Raw genomic sequence first — 21,792 nt, forward strand, 5'->3', positions numbered from 1 at the left:
GGTAACGTATGAGTGAAGTAGTAGAAGCCATATTAGCTCTGGGCAGATCGCCCACAACAACACCAGTACAGAGTTTAAAAATACCAGCGTGGTATAATATTTCATGGCACTGAAAGGGAGTTTCTGGTGTTCCTAGCAAAGTTTTATTCTCACCCCGGGTAGAAGTGGCTGGTTTTCTTATTTATTTAAAAGATTTATATCCTGCCTTTCCTATGCCAAGCAAATGCTTGTACGTTTCACAGTAAAATGTACAATATGTGAAAACAATATAAGAACATAACAATAAAACCATGGGTGGGGGGTAGAGGAGAACTATTTAGACCAGCGGTGCTCAAAGTTGCAACTGCTGTGCATACGGAATACGGTCCCCACCTGGACTACATCCAAGCTCTGTGAAGCCCCCCTTGTTTGGAGGTCAGGAATGCTCTGGGCAGTTGCGTTGTCTGCCCAGCGTCCCCAGAAGGCCGTGCGATGGGACAGCTGGGCAGATGCCCTGTCCCTCGATCGAGGGTGACTCTGCGTGGTGCCCTAGCAGCACCAGACGGTCCACTCATCAGGCAGACAGATCCAGACCTGGCCCTGCGCCGTGCTTTGAGTGGCTCTGATTGAGATTGAGGCGTTATCACAGGGACACGGACATCAGAGGTCAAAGCACCACTGAAGCACCAGCCGGCACAAGCATCGGAGGCCTGTGCCGCAACAGTCCAGCTGCCCACAGGCTTCCCAGGAGCTGGAGGGCTGGAGCTCAGCTGCGGCTGGAGGGCTTCTCCACCAGACCCCGAAGAGGCCCAGGGAGTGGAGCTGCTGTGGTCACACTGCCCTTTGACTCTACCTTTTCCTAGCTCTATGGGACCTGTGCTTTGACTCTCCCCTTTTCCTGGCTCTATGGGATTGCGCTTTGACTCTACCCTTTTCCTGGCTCTACGAGACTGCACTTTTACTCTACCCTTTTCCTGGCTCTACAAGACTGCGCTTTGACTCTACCCTTGTCTAGCTCTATGGAACAGAGATTGAAGTCCCAATCTCGCGCGAGTCGGAACCGCAATCTCGCGAGGCTGAACGCCGCCGCCATGCTTACTGTGGCAGGCAGTGAAGCCGCGCGCGCCATCTTACCTGAGGGCTGAAGGAGCCTCACTCCGCAGGCGCTCTGGGCTCGGGGTGTCTGTGCCGACGCGGTGCTCATGGGACGCGAGCGAGATGGGGGCGGAAACGAGTGGGCCTGAGGCGAACAGGTGCCTGTGAGAGGCGGGGGGAGGAGGCCAGGACCGTTGCGAGGGAATGAGACCGTGAGTACGGGGCGCGGGAGGGGACACACCCGTGTGGGCGGGGCTCGGGTGTGTCCTCTTCTGGGCGTGGCCGAGGAGGCTTCCTTACCTAAGGTAGGGGCTTCTGACGGGTGGCCACGCCCTTTTGTGGGCGTGGCCAAGGATGCTTTGATCTCCCCACCCATCAGTAGAGCTGCACCAGTTGAACCTCTGCCCAGAAGTGGGGCAGAGGCTGGAGTCCAGGCCGAGGGTCCCAGACCGCTTCCGCCTGCAGCCCCCTTGGCCGTCGGAGACCCTGAAGGGCTCTGGCCCCCTTGCACTGCCTGGCAGGCAGAAGCCCACCGGGGAAGCTCCCCCTGCTCTCCTCTGTGAATAACAAGCTCCCGCAGAGCCCCCGAGGACCCCCACCCGGGCCCTGCGGGAGGCAGCAGCACCACCTGCTGCTTCCAGGACATCACGTGGTTGCTGCGCAGGGAGGCCCATGCCCCAGGAAGCTTCCACTGCAGAATAAACAGGAGAGGGGCGGCACTCCTGCCACCAGTGGGCACACACAGCCCCCCCCCCCGTCCCCTGCAGTGAGACCAGCAGCAGGAGGAGGCTCGACAGGCAGAGCTCCAGCGGGCACACTTGGCCTGCTCCCACCCACCCCAAGCCTCTTACTGGTGCCTGTCCTGTCGTATCTGGCCTCTCAGTCTGGAGGAAACTGGCAATGACATCTTCGCCTGTTACTTCCGGTGGTCCCTCCAGTACTTGGGCCACACAAAGTGGTACGGGGGGGACAGCTGAGAACCCCACTCTGGGATGTCAGAGAGCTGACCTTTCTCCTTGCCATGCTAGTTTTCTTCTGTGCCAAGAAAAGTTGCACCTGCTGAATATCTGACTGCCAGGCCACTATTAAAGGTCTGAGAGAGAGGGAGAGATTTGTTGCTGTTGAGTTTTGGAAGGGGCAGCACCCTGAGCAGATCTGGTCAGACAGGAACAGCAGGCGAAGCAGATGTTTATAACCCAGGGATTCCTGTCGCTCAGGTCTCAGCCTCCCGCCTCGCCTTGCCTGCCTTTTCCGCCACCCGTCTTCTGTCACTGAGCCTGGATACAGGGAGACGGCGGGAAGATGCTGCATTTCTTCCGCAAGCGGAAGCCCAGCGATGAAGCCCGCAAGCGCCTCGAATACCAGATGTGCCTGGTAAGGCTGTCGTGGGGGGGGGGAGCAATGACTGACTTTTCACTCTTGTTTTCCGTTTCAAGAGGTACTGGGGGGGCTTTGTGTTAACTTGAGGGGGAGGTTTCCTCAAGGCAGCCTCCTTCTGTTTTGTAGCTCTGGGTGGAGGCAGCAGAACTACCTTTGCCTGTTCATTCCTGGTTTACTCAGATAAAAGGCTGAAGCAGGTAGTAGCTTGATGGGTGCCCGTTCCTAACTGCCGCCCCCAACTAGCCCTCCATCTGGCTAAACTCCTGGAGAGCTTCTTGCAATCTGATGCTGAGCGAGATGCACCACATTCAGACTCAGCCTTTTTTTTACTTGAGTTCCATCAAGCATCCGAGATCAAATTCTCCATACAAGTCTTCACAAACGCATGAAGAACACTGGTTTGCTTTCACAGTTGCAGCTAACCTTCTGTCTCTCCAACAGGCGAAGGAAGCAGGAGCCGACGACATCCTGGACATTTCCAAATGTGAACTCTCAGAGGTATGTCCTCCGCAGGCACCCAATTTGCATGTTGAGTGAATGAGTGACAGAAAGATTAAGGATGTGGTGCTAGGCCAGTGGTCTTCAGCGGCGGTCTCTTTTGGTGGGGAAGGTTTTCCAGGTTACTCCTCCTTCGGAGGTGGTTCCATGCTCAGTCCCCATGAGTGTGAGTCAGTTACAGCCCAGAGATCCAGATTATTGTGTTAATATGTTTTTATTTGTTTTAAATTATGTTTTTTAATCTGTTGTAAGCTGCTTTGAGTCCCTTCGGGAAGAAAGGCAGGGTAAAAATAAAGTTGTTGTTGTTGTTGTTATTATTATAAAGGGACCGCCCTAGGTCCCTTTAGGGAGAAGGGCAGGATATAAATAAAGTTAATAATAATAATAATAATAATAATAATAATAATAATAATATTGACTTCCATTCACTGACTGAGGCAGCTGCAGCTTCTTCTGCTTGTTCCCCTGTGGTCATTGCACCCCAAGTGTCCCATTTGGTATTCAGTCTAGCCAGGTAGAGCAGACTCCCCTCTGTTTAGGGCCACAGAGTGACTTCTCCCTTCTTGGGGAATCATTTCCTTTTCTTTGAGCTGGCCCGTCATTGGTCACTTTTTTTGTGTGTGTTTCAGCTTCCCTACGGAGCCTTTGCAACCTGTAAAGTCTTGCAAAAAAAGGTAAGTGTCACTTTATTGACGCATCAATTGTTTCCGCTGCCCTGGGAGGACTTGATCACAAAGGGTGCGATAAATGATTTTATAAGAGTCAGTGTGACCAAAGATCGAGAAATGGCGCGTTTTCATCACTGTAGACTGGCCACCTGCTGTATTGTCTTTGATATATAACTTTTTAAAAAAGGACTCCCGGTATCCCTGTCACAGCGTCCCCTGGATTCTTGTCCTCAGGTGCTGATTGCTCACACCAATTGCTTGACCCATGTTGTCCCAAAGTCCTGCAGTCTCCTGAATCTCATAACTGTGAAGGTAACTTGCGGGTGTCGCTGTGGGTCGCTAGAGTTGGGGCAAGGGAAAGGGGCATGGGTGTGGCCACAAGGGAGCTGTGTGTGGGCAGAAGGGGTCATCCCTTGGAGGCCCATTCCAAGATGTTTGCCTTGTCACACACCAGCACTTTGCTAGCTGAAATGTCGAGTTCCCCTTCCTCTCTTGCTAGAGAGCCTAGGTGAGTGATGGCCATTCCACCTCTCCTCTTTCTCTTTCAGGTTTTAGATCTCCATGACAACCAGCTGACCTCACTTCCAGTGGACATTGGTCAGCTGACATCTCTCCAGGTAAAGAACCACCCATGCCTTAGGGAGCCTTATCAAAACCCTTTCTCCAGGGCAGTGTGAATGTTTGGGATTCAGACCTTCCTTTCCATCTCCGTTTGATTCCTTTCCATCTCCTTGTGGTGTTTTGAGTGACCCAGCTCAGGCTCAGCTTCCCAGAACTGGGTCATGTCCAAGGCTGGGCTTAGGAACTTAATTTGCAGATGATGCAATCGAGCCTGGAGAACTTTTGGGAATGCGCGTGTACGCTCAGGCCTTGGAAGCATTGTCAGGCACAGGAAGAGGGGTGTGCGACATCCGCTTCTGTGATATGCAGACAGGATGCCTGCCTAGTGTTAGAGGGGCAAACACTGGAAGGGCAAACACTTGGAGCCTGACATCTCATATACCTGCACGGAAGGCAAGCAGCTTAACAAGGTCTGAGAAGTTGGGGCAGGTTCAGGAGAGGGAGGCCTAACTTTCACAGGGTGTTGTCCAGCAGGAACAAAATAACCAGGAGCAGGGCTGAAAGAGCGCCCCCAACAGGAAGTGGCTTGCAGAGCTGCTCTTGGAGAGCTGTGGCTCTGTCAGGCCTTCCTGGAGCCTCAGCAGTGTCCTGATCCAGAATGGGTGTTACTGGCTGTCCTTTTCCTCTCCAAGTAGCACTGCTGTCCTTCAGGGGTTGTGGGGTCCTTGTCCTGAAAATGCTGGTGGTAAACTCCAAGCAGACACAAAGATGCCTCTAGGTCCAGTGCTGTCTTCTGGGGTGCTGCAATAGACAAACCACTCAGTATGAATAACAAGCGTTTGGAATTGATTTGCAGTTGTTCCACAGTAAGTGTCTCACGTTTGTGGCTTTACGGAATCGCAATAGGTAACTTTTACCACTAGGTCCTGAACGTCGAGAGGAATCTCTTGAAGACCCTTCCCGATTCCATTGGAGACCTTGTGCAGCTGCAGACCCTTAATGTCAAAGGTAGGAGAAAATGCCTTTGAGCAGGGACTTGTCTTGGGGGGGGGGGGAGAGACCCACCCAGCCCATCCAGAGAGCAATAAAAAAATGGAGCTTTAAAACTGCAGCTGAGTTTGAGGCAGAATCAAACCCACCTTGCTAGTGCTCCGACCCCCTGGTGTACACAGCACCCACTGCAACTGCGAGAGGTCCCCATCAGCCGTACAGTGTTGGGGGCAGCTGCTGCAACATCATGGGTGACTTTCTGGACTACAGAAATGGGTTTTCCTTGTCTGCAGTATGAATATGAACTGGTTTTGTTGTTGCTTGAATGATTTGCTGCCTTTCCCGTTCCAGCCAATAAGCTGAAGGAACTGCCCAGCACGGTTGGCAACCTCCGGAGCCTGCGGACCTTGGACATCAGTGAGAACCTGGTGCGGGAGTTGCCCCCAGCCCTGGCTCATGCCCGGACATTGGAGGTACACAGCAGCTTTGTAGAATGGTTATGCCTCTGGGCCTAAATCTCCTGTGAAGCCTGGGGCCATCACTCCCTCATCCAGCCTGCTTTCACCAGCCTGGGTGAACTGCCTGGGATTGTAGCTGTAACATGGGAGGGATGGGATGGATGGATGAGGAGCCAAGGGCTGGTTCCAAAGGCTTTGTGGCAAAGTTTGTGCGTCGTGTGTGAATTACAGACGCTGACCCTGGATGCCTCGCTGATGATCTACCCACCAGACGCCATCTGTGGGGCCGGCACTGAGGCCATCCAGCGGTTCTTATGTGCAGGTGAGTGTCTGTGTTTGCTGCCAGTTCCCCCCTTTCTCTTACTTCGGTTCTGTACGCACTTACTCGGGAGTCTCTGAACTCAGGAGGACTTAGCCTAAGCAGATGCGTCTAGGACTGGGCTGCAGGATAGGGAAGGAAGGCGGTGATGTGGGGACCATCTGTGTGGGCTGTGGGCCTCTTGTTTACATGCACACCGGAGCATTTGCACTGCTGAAGTTGGAAGAGGAAAGCTTGTGTTTGTGGAGCAACAGGGCAGGGTTTTATCCCCACAGCAACCTGCAAGGTAGGCTTGCTTGCACAGATCGCAACTTGCCACAGGCACTCCACTGAGCATCATGGCCAAGCCGTGGTTTAAACTCCGCCCTCCCTGGTCTGGGTCCTGGACTCCACCCACAACACTGAGCCTAATCGTTTTCCCGCAAGGTTTGACATGTTGCACTCTCATGCCTTCCAGAATTAGGAATGGAGTACAGCTCCCCGTCGCAGTATTTGCTCCCCGTACTGGAGAGAGACGGAGGGGAGACTTCAGTGGACGGAGTCAGCAGGATAGCCTGTCAATATGCGAACAACGAGGCAGAGTGGCAGGTGAGAAGTCAGGGGCCAGCAGCTTCTCCAAGTGTCTGGGAATCCCCAAGACCTTCCTGCAGCCCCAAGTTCCCTGACGCCAGCATGTTGCATGTTGGCCGTACATGTTCTAGGCCAGGGGCATCAAAACCTATTTCATATAGTGGGCCAAATAGCAGTCATGGTGCCTGCTGAAGGCGGGAAGTGACATCATTAAGCAGGAAGTGACATCATTCAGCAGAAGGTGACCAGAAAGAAACACTTGGTTGTCTCATAGAAACTCATTAGCTGCAAACGACTGAAGAGAAAATGTGAAAAACGGATCATATTTACAAGATATGGGAGAGTCCAATAATCACCCTTTCAGCAGCACTTCTGCTGTAGCATCACTTCCCAGCCCAGCAGTTGGGCTCTCCCAGCACCTCACTCTCCCTCTCTCACCCCTCTTGGTCCCCACCTTACTTATCCCAGTGTTCCTTTCCTTCTGAGAGCTCCTTTCACCTCTCCCTCCCAGAGCCTCAGTAGAAGCAGTGCTGGGACAGCCCAGTTATCGCAGAGGCTGGATAAAGAGCTTCCAGGGGCTGTATCTGGCCCACAGGACTTAAGTTTGATACCCCTGTTCTAGGCACTGGTTTGGCTTCTCCCTCTGAGAAGAACTGGGGCCCCCTCTAGACATCCTGCTCTGTCACATCACCTCTTACAAATCAGCTCAGGTTTGGTTGTCTTCGTTTTGCTTCTTTTTCAGAACAAGTTCCTGGACTACGAGAAGCGGAAGGTAAGAAATCGCCCCCTTGTCCAGTCCCATCTTCTGGCAAACTGACACACTCCTCTCAGCATTCCTTATGTGCAGAGGCTCCCAGGGTCATTCAGAGGCACTTTGGGAAAGGGAGAGCAACGGAGGAGGTTTTAAAAAAGGTTCACTCCAGTGAGAACTAGATCCTTGAGCATATGTCACCACTTGAGAGCCGCCTAACAGGCAGAAATTCAGTGGGTACAGCTTTGCATAGCCATGGGGAGGGGACAAATGGTGGACTTCTGCCTGTCCTACCAGCTGTCCAAGAAAATAAGCCCCACCTGCAGCCTGATACAGTCCTGGCATAGGGTTGGACACCTGTGAGCACGTTGCATGCTGTGTTGTTGACACAGCTGTCTGCCTGGTCTCCTCAGGAGCAGAAGACGCAGGAAAAATTGGAGTTTGAGCGCTGGCTGGACTCGGAGCAGAGAGAACAAGTGCAGTTGATCCACCAGAGCCAGACCCAGAAGGGGGAGATCCTTCAGAGCATGAAGAAGGTAAGCCATGTTCCCTTCAACGCACCTTCCATTCTTGAAAAAATCAGTGTGTGTCATTGTCACCATCCCAAAGCAGCGGTGAAGGGATGCAGAAGGTGTGGAGCTTGTCCTTGCACACCATTTGCAACCAAGGTGATGTACCAGTTCAGGACTTAGACCTGGAAGATCCAGGTTCAAATCCCCAGTGGATACCAAGGGCTGACCTGTCTAAGGCAACTTCATAGGCGTACCTTTGAGACTGGCAGTCTGGAGCGAGGACCCTCCCCTGATCTCCGGGTGGCTCAAAGGGAAGAGAAAGCAGGCTTGCAGAGAGAGTGACAAAGCCCCTCTGGTCACCACAGGAGCAAGTCAGGCTGGAAGAGGGCCTGACCCGGCACCAGCAGCGCCTGGGTGAAGAGCGCCTGAGACTGCTAGACCAAGTGAAGCGAATGGAGAAGGGCGTCTCTGGCCGGATCCAGAAGCTGCTGGAGGAGAACCAGAGGTACTGATGGGGGCAGGATAGGATTGAGTCCTAAGCTTGTTTCTGGCAAGGGCAGAGAGAAGAGAGTTGAGGCTGAACAGGAAAAAAACATGCCAAGGTTTAGGGAGGAGGACAAGTCAGAACTTCATACTGGGTGTTTCCTCTTCCTTATCTGAGAACGTCCTCTGTTTTTCTCTTTCTAGACAAAAGCAGAGCTCTGCGATCCTTAAGTCACTGGAGAACGATCGGTGAGATTCATGGGTGTCCCAGGGTGGGGGGAGCCAGGCACAAGGAGCCCAGCAGGTTCAGCCCATGGCAAGATCGCCAGGCAGGGCTGGGAAAGACCACACCTGCCTGGAGAGATGCTGCCAGTCCGTGCAGAGAATTCCACGGTGGATGGAACAAGGGTCTGACTCAGCAAGCAGCAGCGCCCTATGTTCCTAACCCAGCAGACGGCTACCTTGAAAATTCACTTAGTTAAGGTGACTTTTAATAGAAGGTTGACTTTGTTCTTTTAATACTTGTGTCAGCTAAATGGAACCTCCATATGTAAGAACAGTTTGCCACTGAGTAGCCTCTGCTGGGGGCATCTCCCTGGCCCCTGTTAGAAACCGAACACTGGAGATCCAGTTTGATCCACGATGGGCGGTGGAGGGCACCCCTTGGCTGACTCTCCCCCTTTGCCTCTAGGATCCGGATGGAGCAGCTGATGGCCATCACACAGGAGGAGGCGGAGCAGCTGCGCAGAAGGGAGGTGGCCTGTGAGTGGGGCGATGGGAGGCACTTGCTCGGGTCCCAGGTGGGGCGGCCCTTGTGGGCGATCCTTCAGCACCGGAGGTCGGGCTTCTGTGGTGTGCGTGACCCGCTGAAGGTTCTTGTACATTTTGGCAGTCTGCACAGCCAAGAAGCTCCAGCTAAGGACGTGTCTGCACACAGGGGTTCCCCCTTGCATTTTGAGGGGAGGTGCTGCATATGAACTGTGGGCTGGAAGGGCTCCCCCTGGGCAGAGAAGGTTCCAGCCCCCTGCTGCAAATGGCACACTCTCCAACCGGAAGTTCCGCTGCCTGGGAAGGGCCCCATCTCAGAGCAGCGGGTCAAGTCTTTCCTTGCCCACAGATTATTCCTGGGTAAGGATCTGAAAGTCTTATCTCAATAGCAAGGCAGCCACAGGTTGCCTTTTCATGTGTTGGCCACCTGAGTTTTCAGGCACAGGCGGCAAGTTGAGTAGGTCTAAGCAAACGCAGCGAGAGTCTCAAGCTGTGTTTCTGTCCCAAAGAGCGACTGTCCCAAAGGTTTTTCCTGTTCAGATGGGTGCGCTCCATAGTCCTCCTCCTGTAACAAAGGCATGGGTCCTCTTGGTTCCTACTTCCTTAGAGGCAGGCACACATCTTTCCCCTTCGCAGCATATCTGCCCCTCTCCTCTTCCTAATGTTTTCCTTTTTCTGCCAACACTCGGTGCAGAGCTGTGTGGAGAGCAGATCTAGGGCCACTTTCTGAAGTGGCCTCTCCATCATCATTTGTGGGAGGGAGCGGTTTCCCAGCACAGCCTGACTCCCGCCATTTTTTCCACCTCCCCCCAGCGGCGATGCAGCAGATGCTCGCAGAAACCTATAAGAACAAACTCCTCCAAGTAGCCTATGAGTCACGGCGCCAAGATCTTGTCAACCAGACGTGTTCCAGGTACTGCCGCTTCCCGTTTTATTATAACAACCCTGTGCGGTTGGCTAGACCGCTGAGTCCTGTCTGCCAGTATAAGTCACAGGAACAAGGAGGAGCCTTTGGCCTCCATCTTATGCACACTTACTTTGGAATAAGTCCCACTAAAATCATTTAAGACCGATTTCTGAGTAGACACACATAGGTTGGTGTTCTTTGGCTATTAGCGCTGATTTCTGATCCATGGAAGTTCCCTGGGCCAGTCCCTGACCTTCTGGCCAGTTCTGGCTTGAGCGTGCCCCAGACTGTTTGCCTCCAAAGTTGGCAAACCCCCCTTGGATGGTCTGGAGCTTGCCCTTGCATTGTTTGTGGGACACAAGTGCCTGCGGCGGTGACCCCGTTTCTCTTGTAGCCTCGCCGAGATGGATCAGAAATTCCAACAAATTCTAGCTTGGCAGCAGCTGGATCAGAACAAAGCCATCAGCCAGATTCTGCAAGAGGTACTGGGGTGGGGTGTGCGTACTCCCAAAAAGCACATTCACAAGATGGGCAGGAATGCACCCAAGACAGTATCTGGGGCAGGTTCAAAGCTCCAGAATAGAATCCAAGCCCCACTGGATCAGACCGAAAGGCCTGTCTCATCCAGAGTTCTGTTACTTCTAAGCACCAGCCAGATGCACGGGAAGTGTGGCAGGAGGGGGGTGGTCTGCCTTCATCTCTTGTGAGCCTCCCCTGGGCAACTGGTGGGTCACTGTGGGAAACAGGATACTGGACTAAATGGGGCCCCCATGGGCCTCTCCCAGCAGGGCTTTCTTTGTCTTCTTTTTAGCCAGGATGTGTAGGAATGGAACCTCCATGTGCAGGTGCAGTCTACAGCCCTGTGGCTTTGGTGCTTGCGGGCTTCCAGAAGGAAAGAAAGGAGGGCAGGCAGGCAGCAGGGAATGACTTTCACAACACTCTAACGTCCTGGATTTCAGATTTCCTGGAAGCCTCTGGCGGGCTGGTCTCGTAAACGGACTCTTGGACCAAGACAGACCTTTGGTCTGATCCAGCAAAGCAAATCCAGGGCACTGGAACAAAAACAAGCGCCCAGCCTCCAGAAGGGCTGTGGAACTAGTAGCAGCCGCCTTTCTGGGTTGGCTTATGACATTGTCACAGTGTCAGCTGTGGTGCCACGTTCTTCCACGTTCTTCCAAACAAGACACAGAGGGGTTGCCCCACGTCAGACCGCACTGGACACAGTGTGTCGTTGAAGGCCTGCTCCCCCACGGTGGGGGGAAAACCTGCACGCCAAATAACTCCCTACACAAAGAAAAATAGCATTTCAGAATAGCCTTCTTTTCCCTGACCTGCTACTCCTCTGTGTGCATTTTAATTTTATATGGAAGAATCGGTCCCAATACGCAGTCCCCGCACCTGTGGTCTAAAGCGGTCCATTCCGAGGAAGGGCTGTGCGGAGTGACTTCCTGCACACGTAGCTCAGCTCTCAGGCTTTAGCTCAGTGGCAGAGCCCTTGTGTTGTGTTTTCAGAGCGAAATGCAGAAGGCGGCTTTCGAAGCCTTGCAGATGAAGAGGGACCTCATGCACTGCCAGATCAGAAATCAGGTGAGTGGAAGTCAGGCTCTGATGGGGTGGGGGCGGCAACTACCCCACCTTTATCCCAGACCAGGCTCCCTCCTCAAGTCTAGTTCTGGGAGCCAGCACTGTGGGGCCGGGAGCCATCCCCGTGCCCAAATCCTGCGCTCCCTTGGACCGGTTAAGTGTGCCCCCATCCTCCATTGCATTTCCATCCCACCCCAGCTCATGGAAGCATCATTACTGCGGATTTGTTTGGTTTGCTTTAATTGAGTTTTCCGTTTCCGTCACCAATTTGCTTTGTTCCAATCCATTTTGGGACCACAGGGTGCCGTCACTGTCGGCGTGGGGCCGCGACCCAGAGGCAGAGCAAGCTGTTGCCAGAGGTTTGAGGCGGTAGCGTTTGCCAACTCAGTGGCTTTGTCCCCCGTCCCCCCATTGCACCCACCTCTGCCTTTGACTGGGTCCCTGTTCTTCCTGCTCTGGGAGAGGACGTTCTGAGAGGTGCTGGGTCAGGTTCTTGGTTGTCTTTCCTGTGCTTTGGTGACTGGACAATCCCATAGAATCCTCTTGCCTTTTCTGAGAGACCGATGCCTCTCTTGGATGCTCAGGGCTTGTCCTGGTACAACATGCAATCCCAGGCTGGCCAGTCTCCTTTGGGAGGGCGACACAGAGGCACCCATGATCCCATCTAGACAGGGATGCCAAACTCATTTTGTACAGCGGGATGAATATCATTCAGTGATGCCTGCTGAGGGCTGGAAGTGATGTCATAAAGCAGAAAGTGATGTCATGAGGCAAGTCACAGCCAGAAGTAATTCTTATGTTTTTCTCACTTAAGAATTCATTAGCAGCCAATGACAGAAGAGAAAAATACACAAATCTTGATTGTGTTTTCAAGATATGAGAGAGCCCAGTTATCACACTGGTTGCCTTCCAGCAGTGACACCTTAGCACAGCTCCCAAGTAATAGGTGGTGTGGTGCTGGCTTTGCGAGGGCTGTATTGAAAGGTGGCCGAGAGCCACATTCGTTCCCCACTGCGAGTAAACACCCTCCCCCTGTTTCGTCTTCTGCCTAGATTAAGTTAATAGAGAGAGAGTTACTGCAGCTGACCCAGCTGGAGTTAAAGAGGCAACAGCTGGACACGGAGGCACTGCAGGTATGTCGTCGGGGTCTGGCGGGGCTCCCCATCTCGACCCATCTGCTCATTCATGCTCTCTCCATTCAGCCATGCGGCTTCTGCAACCTCAGGGTGGCTTGGTGCTGGGGTGGGGGGATCTCCCTTTTGCCTTCCTGCAAACACTGCTGCCCTCAAAGGCCTGGAACTGTTGGCAGATCCGGTAGGAACGGGACTTCGCCGGGTCCAAAACCGGAAGGAGGAAGGGGTTTTGCTCGCCCCACTCAGTCTTTCATGTTTCTATCCCACAATTTTTGCTGGTTTTGTTTTCTTTTTTTCTTCAATATCCCCCCCCCAAAGCAACACCCGAAAGAACATGCTTCCCTTCTCCAGTGGCACCCCCTCTGCTCGGCGACAAGCAAAGCTAAGACTGCGGTGATGGTCTTATTTTTTGGAATTTCCATCAGAGAATGCTGCGTTGGGCATATAATTCATTTTATACAGATTCTACGCTTTTGGTTTTACAAAAGGCCTAAGTTTCTAGTCCTCACTGCAGCAGAGCTGTGGCCAGGACACCAGATGGATTTTCAGAAAGCCCAGGCAGCCAGAGTAGGATATAGGGGGCACCCCTGCATATAGCTCCTTTCCCCTCCCTGCAGTTAGCTGACCTTTGTCTGCCTTACACAGATTGCAGAATTCAGCATTTCTTGGTGCAGAATTTTGCAGTGAGGAGTGCAACACGCAGCCTCCGGCCGGTCACAAAGCCACAGGTGTGGTTGGGCAGCTCAGCCCAGCGCCGTCCTTCTGGCCACCGCCCTGGCAGAGAGCAAGCTCCGCTTTCTCTGGACATTAGGACTGCTTTTGATTCAGACCAGTACCTGGGAAATGTGCTCCCCTGCACATCACCACGGCTGCGCAAGCTTAAGCTGATCTCAGCTTAAACCCTGGCTCTTTAGGGAGGATTCCTGTTTGAGCATGTGCTGGGGGGGGCGGGCTGTAGGATTTGTGGTGGAGGCATCCAGCCCACACACTTGTGTGATGCTGTCTTTCCAGGAGGCCATTGTGGAGCAGCGGCGAGCCCTCAGCTACTTGCTGCAGCAGCTTCTGAAAGAAAAAAAGCAGCGAGAGGAGGAGCTGCAGGAGATCCTGGTGAGAGCCTGGGGTGGGGGGAGGGGAGGGAGTGCCTGGCCCCTCACAGCCATTCAGAGATGTCTTGCTCAGCATTGGCCAGTGCCCCCCGAACAGGACAAGCGCCTGACCCTTTTTCCCCTTCCTTGCAGCGGGAGCTGGAGGCCAAGAGCGAAACCAAGCAAGAGAACTACTGGCTGATCCAGTACCAGCGCCTCCTGGACCAGAAGCCCCTCTCGCTCCGGCTGCAGGTGAGTGGTCAGGTGCCCAGGTGTCCCTTCGGAATCCTTTCCTCCCAGGGGCCCGGCAGTAGACTGGTCACAGCTGCTCTAGTGCTGCCCCCACTAGGCTTCTGGTTCATCAGAAGGCAAGGCCTTCCACGTACTCATACAAGAGGGCACATGTCTTCTAAGAAGACGCAGTGCGCATGTACATCACAAATATACACTTTCCTGCAAAATGGTTGTTTTTACATGGGCAGTTTTATTCATATGTAATTAGTCTGTAAAATCTTTAAGATTAATCTAGCAGACTGTCTTTAAACGGGTTACACCTTAGCTTCTTACCAATGGCGCATTTTTCAGCTGTCCAAAGGCAGCTTGCCAGAGCTCATCTTCCCTTCCCCCTCTTTTTTTGGCAGGAGGAAGGCCTGGAACAGCAACTGGTGAAGCTACTGGCCGATCTGTCGGCCGACCACTACGTACCCATCTTTGCTCACCACCGGATCTCCCTGGAAATGCTGAGCAACATGGTTCCCAGCGAGCTTGCCAAGGTACAAGATCCTCCGTTGCCTGGCAAATGTGGTGATGGCATCTGGACTGAGATGCCTTGAAAAGGGGATTGGGCAATTTTATGGCGGAAAAGTCTATCGCAGGTTACAAGCCATGACGGGTATGTGCAACCTCTTGGTTTTAGAAGTAAGCTACCCCTGAATGCCAAGTGCAAGGGAGGGCAGCAGGATGCAGGTCTCTTGTTGTCCTGTGTGCTCCCAGAGGCATCTGGTGGGCCACTGTGAGATACAGGAAGCTGCACCAGATGGGCCTTTGGCCTGATCTTGCAAGGCTCTTCTTATGTTCTTATGAGGAGGTTGGAGAGCCTTCTCTACGTGGGAAGGCTAAAGTGCTGGGAGCTTGAGAATAGGATGGTTATTTAAATGATTAATCATTTTTAAGAGGTGACACACAGAATGACTCAGTCAAGGTCATTTTGAAAGCATGCGTGGCTTGCAGATGGTGGAGAAGGGGAAAGTGGCTCATTCTCTGTCAGGGACCTGAGGGCCACTCTGTTTAAAAAAGAAAGAAAGGGATTTCTTGGCTGTGTGCGGCCTCCTGAATCAGAGGCAGTCTTCCTCTTTCTACAATAGAGACTAGGAGCAAAAACCAGGAGGAGGGGTGTTGCATTCATTTCCTGTTTGGGGGGGCTTCCTGGCCAGGGCCTGGAAGATATTGGAGTTTGCGGACCAAGCAGGAGGGGAATGTGTCTTCTTGGGGAGGGTCACTGGGTTCAGAGAATGCTTTCTTCGCCCTGCCATTTGCTCACTTTCCTCAGATCGGAGTAGCTGAAAGTGGCCTTCAGCACTCCATCATTCGGAGGGCCCGGGAGATTCTCGCTGTTGCTGAAACCATACCAGGTAACATTAATTTATCTCTGAAACCTTTCCTCTCCCCCCCCCCCCGAGAAGCCAGCTAAATACTACTGGAAACCCACCTCCCTGCCTTGGAAGGAGGTTGAGGGGCACAGCTCCAAGGCCAGGCCCCCCTCCCTCTGAGCTTTCCTTCTTACTGCTTGCAGAGCTGCTGAAGCCCACAGAAGAGCCGGTGCCTACTGCCCCAGCAGCCAGCCCAGAGCCCAGCGACGCTGAAGGTCCGTCCGCCCCACCTCTGGTCCAGCAGCACTGTGAATGTGTGGTCTGTATGGAGCAAGAGGTAGGCCTCTGGGACCCCCCCCCCCATACATGGGTTGCTTAAACTCACAGTGCTGTGAGCTAGGTGGACCAGGAGTCTGACATGGCAGGCAACATCTTGGCTTGCTGTTTCTTGGCCTGTATCGCATTTATATCTTTCTCCGGTCCCCAGGGCACTATCCATCTGACTAAACCAGAGTGCCTTGTGATGCCGCGGGGCATTGCGGTGCACTCGCTAGATACAGGCAGAGGCATATCTTGGGTGGAGCCTGAGGGGGACATGCTCCAGGCAACCATAGCAGGGGGTGCATGACTGCCTCAGAGGCTCTGCCCAGTTACCTCAGGGTGTTCTCCCTGAGGGTGAGGCGCTGAGCATTCTCCCAACCAGAGAAGGCATGTGAAGCCCCATCCCAGGGAGAAGCCGAAGCGGTGATGTCACAGTGTCACCCCCTCTCCTCTCTCCCCCAGGCTCAGGTGGTCTTTCTCAGCTGCGGCCATGTTTGCTGCTGCCAGACATGCTCCGAAGCCCTGCACATCTGCCCGCTGTGCCGCAAGGACATTGTCCAGCGCATCCGCCTTTTCCACAGTGGCTAGCCGGAGGATGGAACTGCCTTTCCTGCGGTGCGCTGGCTGTCCCCATTTCCTCTCCCCAGGTTGGAGACAACAGCTGCCACCAGGCACGGGGCGGAGGCCTGAAATTTTGCACTATTGTCTTGCACTTTGTCAATGCCTGTCTGTTGTTGTCATTGTTGTCATGTGCTCCTAAAGCATGTCCGCCTCCTCCTCCTTGGCCATGGCCCTCCCTGCTCCTATGGTCAGCATTAAGCTGGAGGCTACTGGGGACAGAAAGTATACACAGAGGGTTGGGGGAAAATGTATTCCCTATTCCTGAAAGCCAGCAAGATGATTCTTAACTTGAAGACTCAAGAGATGCTCACTGTGGCTGAAGCCATTCCAGGTAGCATTCATTTAAGGATCGGCACCAATTTGATAACACTACGCCAGGGTATTAAAAACTACTTAAAATGCCCATCAGGCCCATGGGACAAGGGAGCTTCAGCAGAAGGTCGTGCCCACCTGTCCACAGATCCTGGTTTTAATGTAGCACTGACTGGTGAGTCCAAAGGTGTCAGGCCCGTAGAAGCCCCTTCCTGGGGCAAAAGATGCCAAAATTTCCAATGTCGGGCCTTAAAACAGCCCCCCTTTTCCCTAGCACAGCCTTGCATTCAAATCCTCCTGCCTACGTGGTCACAGTGTGCCTTTGCTGGACCTTGGCTCATCACTGTCACCTAACAGCCCTAAGCATGCTGCGTCTCCCATCGGTTTTGTGCTCCTCCAAGTCATATCTGTTATCCCAGCCATACAGCTAGATCCAAGTCTAACCATTCTGCAAAGGGTCTTGGGACTGTAGTTTCCCATAAGGGTTATAGCTGCACCCTCAGCAGTTAAGTATTTGTCTGCCAAAGAGAGAAATAATGAAGGGAAAAGCTGCAATGCCAACCCCCACACCAAGCAGGAAGACCACCTGATTCAGGTAGCAGCAGGGGGGTGGTTGGCTGGGGCAGCTTCTGAGCATCCATCCTGCATGAATCCATTTCTCAGTGTTGGTCTAATGAAAGTGTGATTGTCTCCTGTATCCAGAAGAGAAATAAAGAGAGTTTGGAAACTCAGTTGTGTTGCCCTCCTGTTTGCCTTTACAGTAGATGTCCAAATTAGTCAGTTAATGCAGTTTTGTGCAAACTGTGGGTCATGACCCAGCCCTATATTTCAATGTTTATTTTAACATATTAGACTGGATAGTATGACTACGTTTGGGGAAATGTTACTGATCTGTACTTTTAACACACTACTATGTATAGGCTTTTAGCAATGATAGTCAATAGGAGGTAAGTCAACTTAAATTCCAGGTCAGTGGGGATAGGATTGAAGCCTTTGGAATGTTTGGGGAATTTTTTAAACATATCAGCAACTTCTTTATTTTAAATACGTTTTTAAACTTATTATAAACTTTTAATTTAATCTTGGGGGGGGGGTGTCAAATTTTCCTGCTTGATGATGTCACTTCTGGCCATGACATCACTTCCAGTGGGTCCCAACAGACTGTCATTCTAAAAAGTGGTAAAAGGTTCCAGACCCACTGAGTTTATGTAAGAACTAACCTGCCACCTTAAGAAACCTTAGTTGAATTAATTGCCAATGGATTAAATATGCATGTTAACAAGGATGCACCCTTGTGGAAGAAGCAGTCTGTCTCTTGTCATATATACAGGTGGGAATGCCTCTACTTATCAGTTGCTATGACACTTAAATGCAGTATATAGCACCAGGGGGTGACTGGCACCATCGCTGAAGCAGCATTCTTGCTTGCATCCTAGGTGCAAACCTTAGAATGTCGGTTTCCAAGGGACAGTCCCTATTTGTTTGCTTTCGGGAAATGCCTTCACATTCTATTGGTGGGAGGTGCTAGAGCAGTCAGGGCTGGTTTGAGATCTCTGCATGCCTGAGACAGCAGGCCAAGTGCTCCTTCAGCCCCAATCTGGCAATGCACCAGTGTCTACACAGCCTGATTGCTGGGTTAGAAGAGGACAGTATGGAGAGTGGTAGTTGATGGCACACTAGCCCCTACCCTCCTCTACTCAGCTCTGCCTTGGGAGACATAACATAACATGGGGGGGAGTAGAGCTAACTGGGCAGAGGGAGGTGAGCGCCTGATGCCTGAGAAAGCCTCACCACTGAGCCAGATTCAAGAGCTGTCATCCCTAAGGCTTCAGCTCTGAATCTTGCCCAGTTCAATCTTGAGTGGATTTGTCCAGCCTGTGCTGTACTTGTAAGCAAACCAAACAGCACAGTGAAATTACATGCACTCTGTCGTGAATATGTAACGTGTCAGGCCTTGGTTAGCAGGTGAAGCCTGAACCAAACTAAGTCAGTAACGGAGAAGTGGCTAGCAGTTCCTAGCTGCAAGAATGTGAGTAAAACAAACACAAAGATTGTTGTCTCTCCTTTGCTGGCCAGAAAGGACAGGCAACAAGAATTACAACCCACTGGAATGTTGTAACACCTCAGTACACTGAGGGGCGCCAGAATGGAATGCAGCTGTGGATCTCCAGTTGGGAGGGGTAAGAACTAGGAGGACTAGCAACCAGGCCCACTTCAAGAAGGTTCTGTCCTCAAAAGTTTCTGATTGGACAGTCTAAATAAGTATGAAGTTACTATACTATTATGCTAATAGTACTGAGGTATTAGCATAACAGAAGTATAATAATGAGGCCCAAAGGGTGTGCCTGGGTCCCTTCTTGGACAGAGGTTTTGGGTGCAACATCCTACACGGGGTGAGTTCCTTTGTGCACCATGGGCATCTGGCCTCACAGGTAGCCTGGAGCTAAAAGATCTACAAGAGTAACTGACCCAGGTGAGAGTTAGGGATTAAGAGATAGCCAGCTAGCTTTATTATTTTATTGCTGATATGTTTCCTAGATGTTTATGCCTCTAGCATTTGCTGCCTTATGTAACCTTATGTACTTAATAAACTAAAATCTCTTTCACCAAGTTGTTTCATTGTCTGTTGGGGTTCAGAATCCTGCCCAGCCGTTCAGCAAGCTACCAAGTGCTCACTGAGGTCTAGTAACTCGAGGACTGAAGCTTTAATTGGAGAAAGTGCTCAGTGCCTGCAAGGGATAGAATTAAGCCTAGAGGGTCTCAGTGTCCCTGGACTGAGACACTGGCACGTACAGGGTGGTGGCAGTACTACTGAACAGGGGGCCTCGAGGGCTTTAGGATTCGAGAACCAAGAACTCTGAGCACCCCAAACCCCCCTAAGTTTGCGACACACTCCCACAGTGGGCTGTTTTGAACTGGCACGACCGTGGCACAACCACTGCATTTTTCCCCCCTAGAATATTTTAACTTGATCGGGCTGCTTTTTTGAAATGGGGGCAAAGTACGTGGACACAGCCAGGTAGAGAAAAGCCTTTAGCAAACTGTTATCGCAGAGGGCGTGAGAGGCCCACCCAGTGATCCTTGGAATGAAAGAGGGGAGGGGGGAAGTGTGTGCCTATTTCTGTCGGTCAAAATGTGGCTACATAACCCCTTGCCACCCCTCCTTCCAGCCTATTCCTAGAACAAACCCCACCCAGCCCTAGATATCGTGCCACAAACAAAAACATGCCTTTGGTTAACAAGTCATCGATTAAGACTGAAAAGTTCAGCCTTGGCGGGTGCGGAGGAGCCTTATTTACCAGCCAGCAGCCCTTACTGAAGCACACTAGGGCTGCACTGCAGCTGGAAGGTCCTCTAAAGCACTCTCAGGCAACTGCTCTTCTCGGTGTTCCAGGTGCACCTAGGTTACAGCAAAAGTAGGTTCCAAGGAGAGGCACTTGGGCAGGAAATTTCCCTTCTGCTTCAAGACTGAGGGAGGCCCAGGCACCAGAGTCTCTGCGGTGTGACACGAAGCTGCTATGCCTGCAGCAGTGCCGGCAACGACGGCTGCCCACCTTCAGTTCTGAAGGAACAGTCTCCTGCTTTTGTCATCAAGGAAGCTGAGGGCCTGGCCCCCCCAGAACTGAGAAGCACTTGGACTCCTCGCGCCCCGAGCATGGCCCTCTCGCCTGCAGATGTGCAGCTTGATGTGAACATGGCAGAATGTGGCATCTGCTACGAGGTGTACAGGGAGGCCGGCGGGGAACAGGTGCCCAAGCTTCTCTGGTGCTACCACTCGCTCTGCCTGGCCTGCCTGCGCAAGCTGGTTTGCCGGAACGGAGCCTTCTCCTTTGTGGTGTGCCCCTTCTGTCGGACAGTGACCATGGTGCCCCCTGAAGGGTTGCAGGCGCTGAGGGATGACGAGGCCCTGCTGCGGGGGATGGCTCCCTGGAGACAGGTGTGGACAGGCCCGGAAGAAGCAACAGGGGGCAACAAGGGCTCCTCCAGAGACTCCAGCAGGTCCCTGGATGTGGGGCTCAACTACAGGCCTGGCCCATCCATCTTCACCATCAGCAGCATGGTTCCAGCCTACCCAGTGAGGCTCCACTCTGGGATGGGAATATGGGGCATGTACCATATGGAGGAGGTCCCCAGCGCCGTCGTGGTGGAACTTCCCAGCAGGGCTGCTTCACAGCCGTCCCCAGCGCCCTCCTCTGTGGAGAACCTCCGCCTGTGCTTTGCTGTCACCATCATCATCCTCATCGTCTCTGTCTTTTTCGCCCTGGTCTTCTTCAAGTAGGAGAAGCAGCCTGGAGAAGCCTCAGCTTCTTGGGCAGGAGAGGAGCTTTTCCAGCAGAGTCAGTGCTGGGACAGGAATCTTGTGTCGGACAGTGGTGCAGGCCCTCCTCCTTCCTCTGCGCCCCTGGAGACCTGTGACTGATTCATCAACCTCTCAGCGCCAGGTGATGTGGGGTGCGCAGGTGGGGCACAAGCACTTCATGCAGCAGTGGGAGTGAGGACCTGTCTGCTCGCTTTCCCCGCCCACCAGGACAATTCAGTCATTTTCTTCAACGTAATTGGTACAGGCCTGAAGAATGCTGGCTCTAACACCACAAACTGGTAACACTGTCTATTACATTAAAATTAAAACAAAGAGTTTACTTTCTTTCGCCTCTGTTACCATCACACCAATCCCATTCATTGAAGGATTGGGACAGAACAGATTGGGGGGGGGGGTCTACAGGTACAAGTGACCTGGGGCAGCATGGCTGGGGGGGATGCCTCAACCACAGCCATGCCACTCCAAGGGCCACCGGTGCCCACTGCCTCCCCTTGGGGGCGTGCTGAGGGCCAGCAACATCTCAGTACACCTCGAGGGAGGCAGTGGACGGAGGAAGGCCAGGATATGCCCCTCAGGCGCCAGGACCGCAACTGGGACAGAAGTACGGTATGCCAAATCCGACAGTAAAAATTTATATACCCTTCTTTTCAACACCACAAACCCAGTGCGCAAAGTGGTGTAACACAGGAAAATAACGTGGTCCCCCTGTACCCCAAGAGACTCGCGCAAGGCTAGCCCAACACCTCCTGGGGCATGAGGGGATGTGACCAATAACCAGGTGGTCACACCAGCTGCCACCTCCACTGCACCCCTTTCCTTTCTGAATCCAGCAAAGAGAATGAAGCCAACAGCGGGAGGAGAGGCGAGCCACAGGCTCTACGCAGAGG

General features: G+C 52.7%; 2 protein-coding genes across 3 annotated transcripts in view; one reads left to right on the top strand and one right to left on the bottom strand.

Moving 5' to 3' along the window:
* Positions 1–1,066: 1,066 nt before the first annotated feature.
* LRSAM1 (leucine rich repeat and sterile alpha motif containing 1) lies at positions 1,067–19,152 on the top strand. Of its 2 annotated transcripts, none has more exons than XM_066610929.1 (25): positions 1,067–1,286; positions 2,292–2,448; positions 2,896–2,952; positions 3,582–3,626; positions 3,855–3,932; positions 4,169–4,237; positions 5,105–5,189; positions 5,523–5,644; positions 5,861–5,951; positions 6,406–6,536; positions 7,261–7,290; positions 7,683–7,805; positions 8,147–8,286; positions 8,469–8,513; positions 8,956–9,026; positions 9,846–9,945; positions 10,334–10,421; positions 11,452–11,526; positions 12,576–12,656; positions 13,668–13,763; positions 13,895–13,993; positions 14,383–14,514; positions 15,291–15,372; positions 15,534–15,667; positions 16,114–19,152. In XM_066610929.1, the coding sequence occupies exons 2-25, from the start codon at positions 2,377–2,379 to the stop codon at positions 16,237–16,239; spliced, it is 2,172 nt and encodes a 723-aa protein (XP_066467026.1). In that variant the 5' UTR covers positions 1,067–1,286; positions 2,292–2,376; the 3' UTR covers positions 16,240–19,152. The 2 variants fall into 2 exon arrangements, with proteins under 2 accessions (XP_066467026.1, XP_066467027.1); XM_066610930.1 differs by having other exon boundaries at positions 1,067–1,232.
* FKBP15 (FKBP prolyl isomerase family member 15) overlaps positions 2,809–21,792 on the bottom strand; it is a 41,274-nt gene continuing 22,290 nt past the window's right edge. Inside the window, exon 30 of the mRNA XM_066610922.1 lies at positions 2,809–4,982. The gene's annotated coding sequence lies outside the window, so the exon portion shown is untranslated. The remainder of the gene's footprint in view (positions 4,983–21,792) is intronic.

This window comes from Tiliqua scincoides, chromosome 16 (genome assembly GCF_035046505.1).
Source record: "Tiliqua scincoides isolate rTilSci1 chromosome 16, rTilSci1.hap2, whole genome shotgun sequence".
NCBI lineage: Eukaryota > Metazoa > Chordata > Lepidosauria > Squamata > Scincidae > Tiliqua > Tiliqua scincoides.

Bases quoted from the DNA above. Each gene is read 5' to 3' on its own strand.
- LRSAM1 (XM_066610929.1), top strand. From the start codon at position 2,377: ATGCTGCATTTCTTCCGCAAGCGGAAGCCCAGCGATGAAGCCCGCAAG. The intron at 7,806-8,146 runs GTAAGCCATGTT...TGGTCACCACAG, and splicing joins TCCTTCAGAGCATGAAGAAG to GAGCAAGTCAGGCTGGAAGA. The intron at 14,515-15,290 runs GTACAAGATCCT...CACTTTCCTCAG, and splicing joins TTCCCAGCGAGCTTGCCAAG to ATCGGAGTAGCTGAAAGTGG.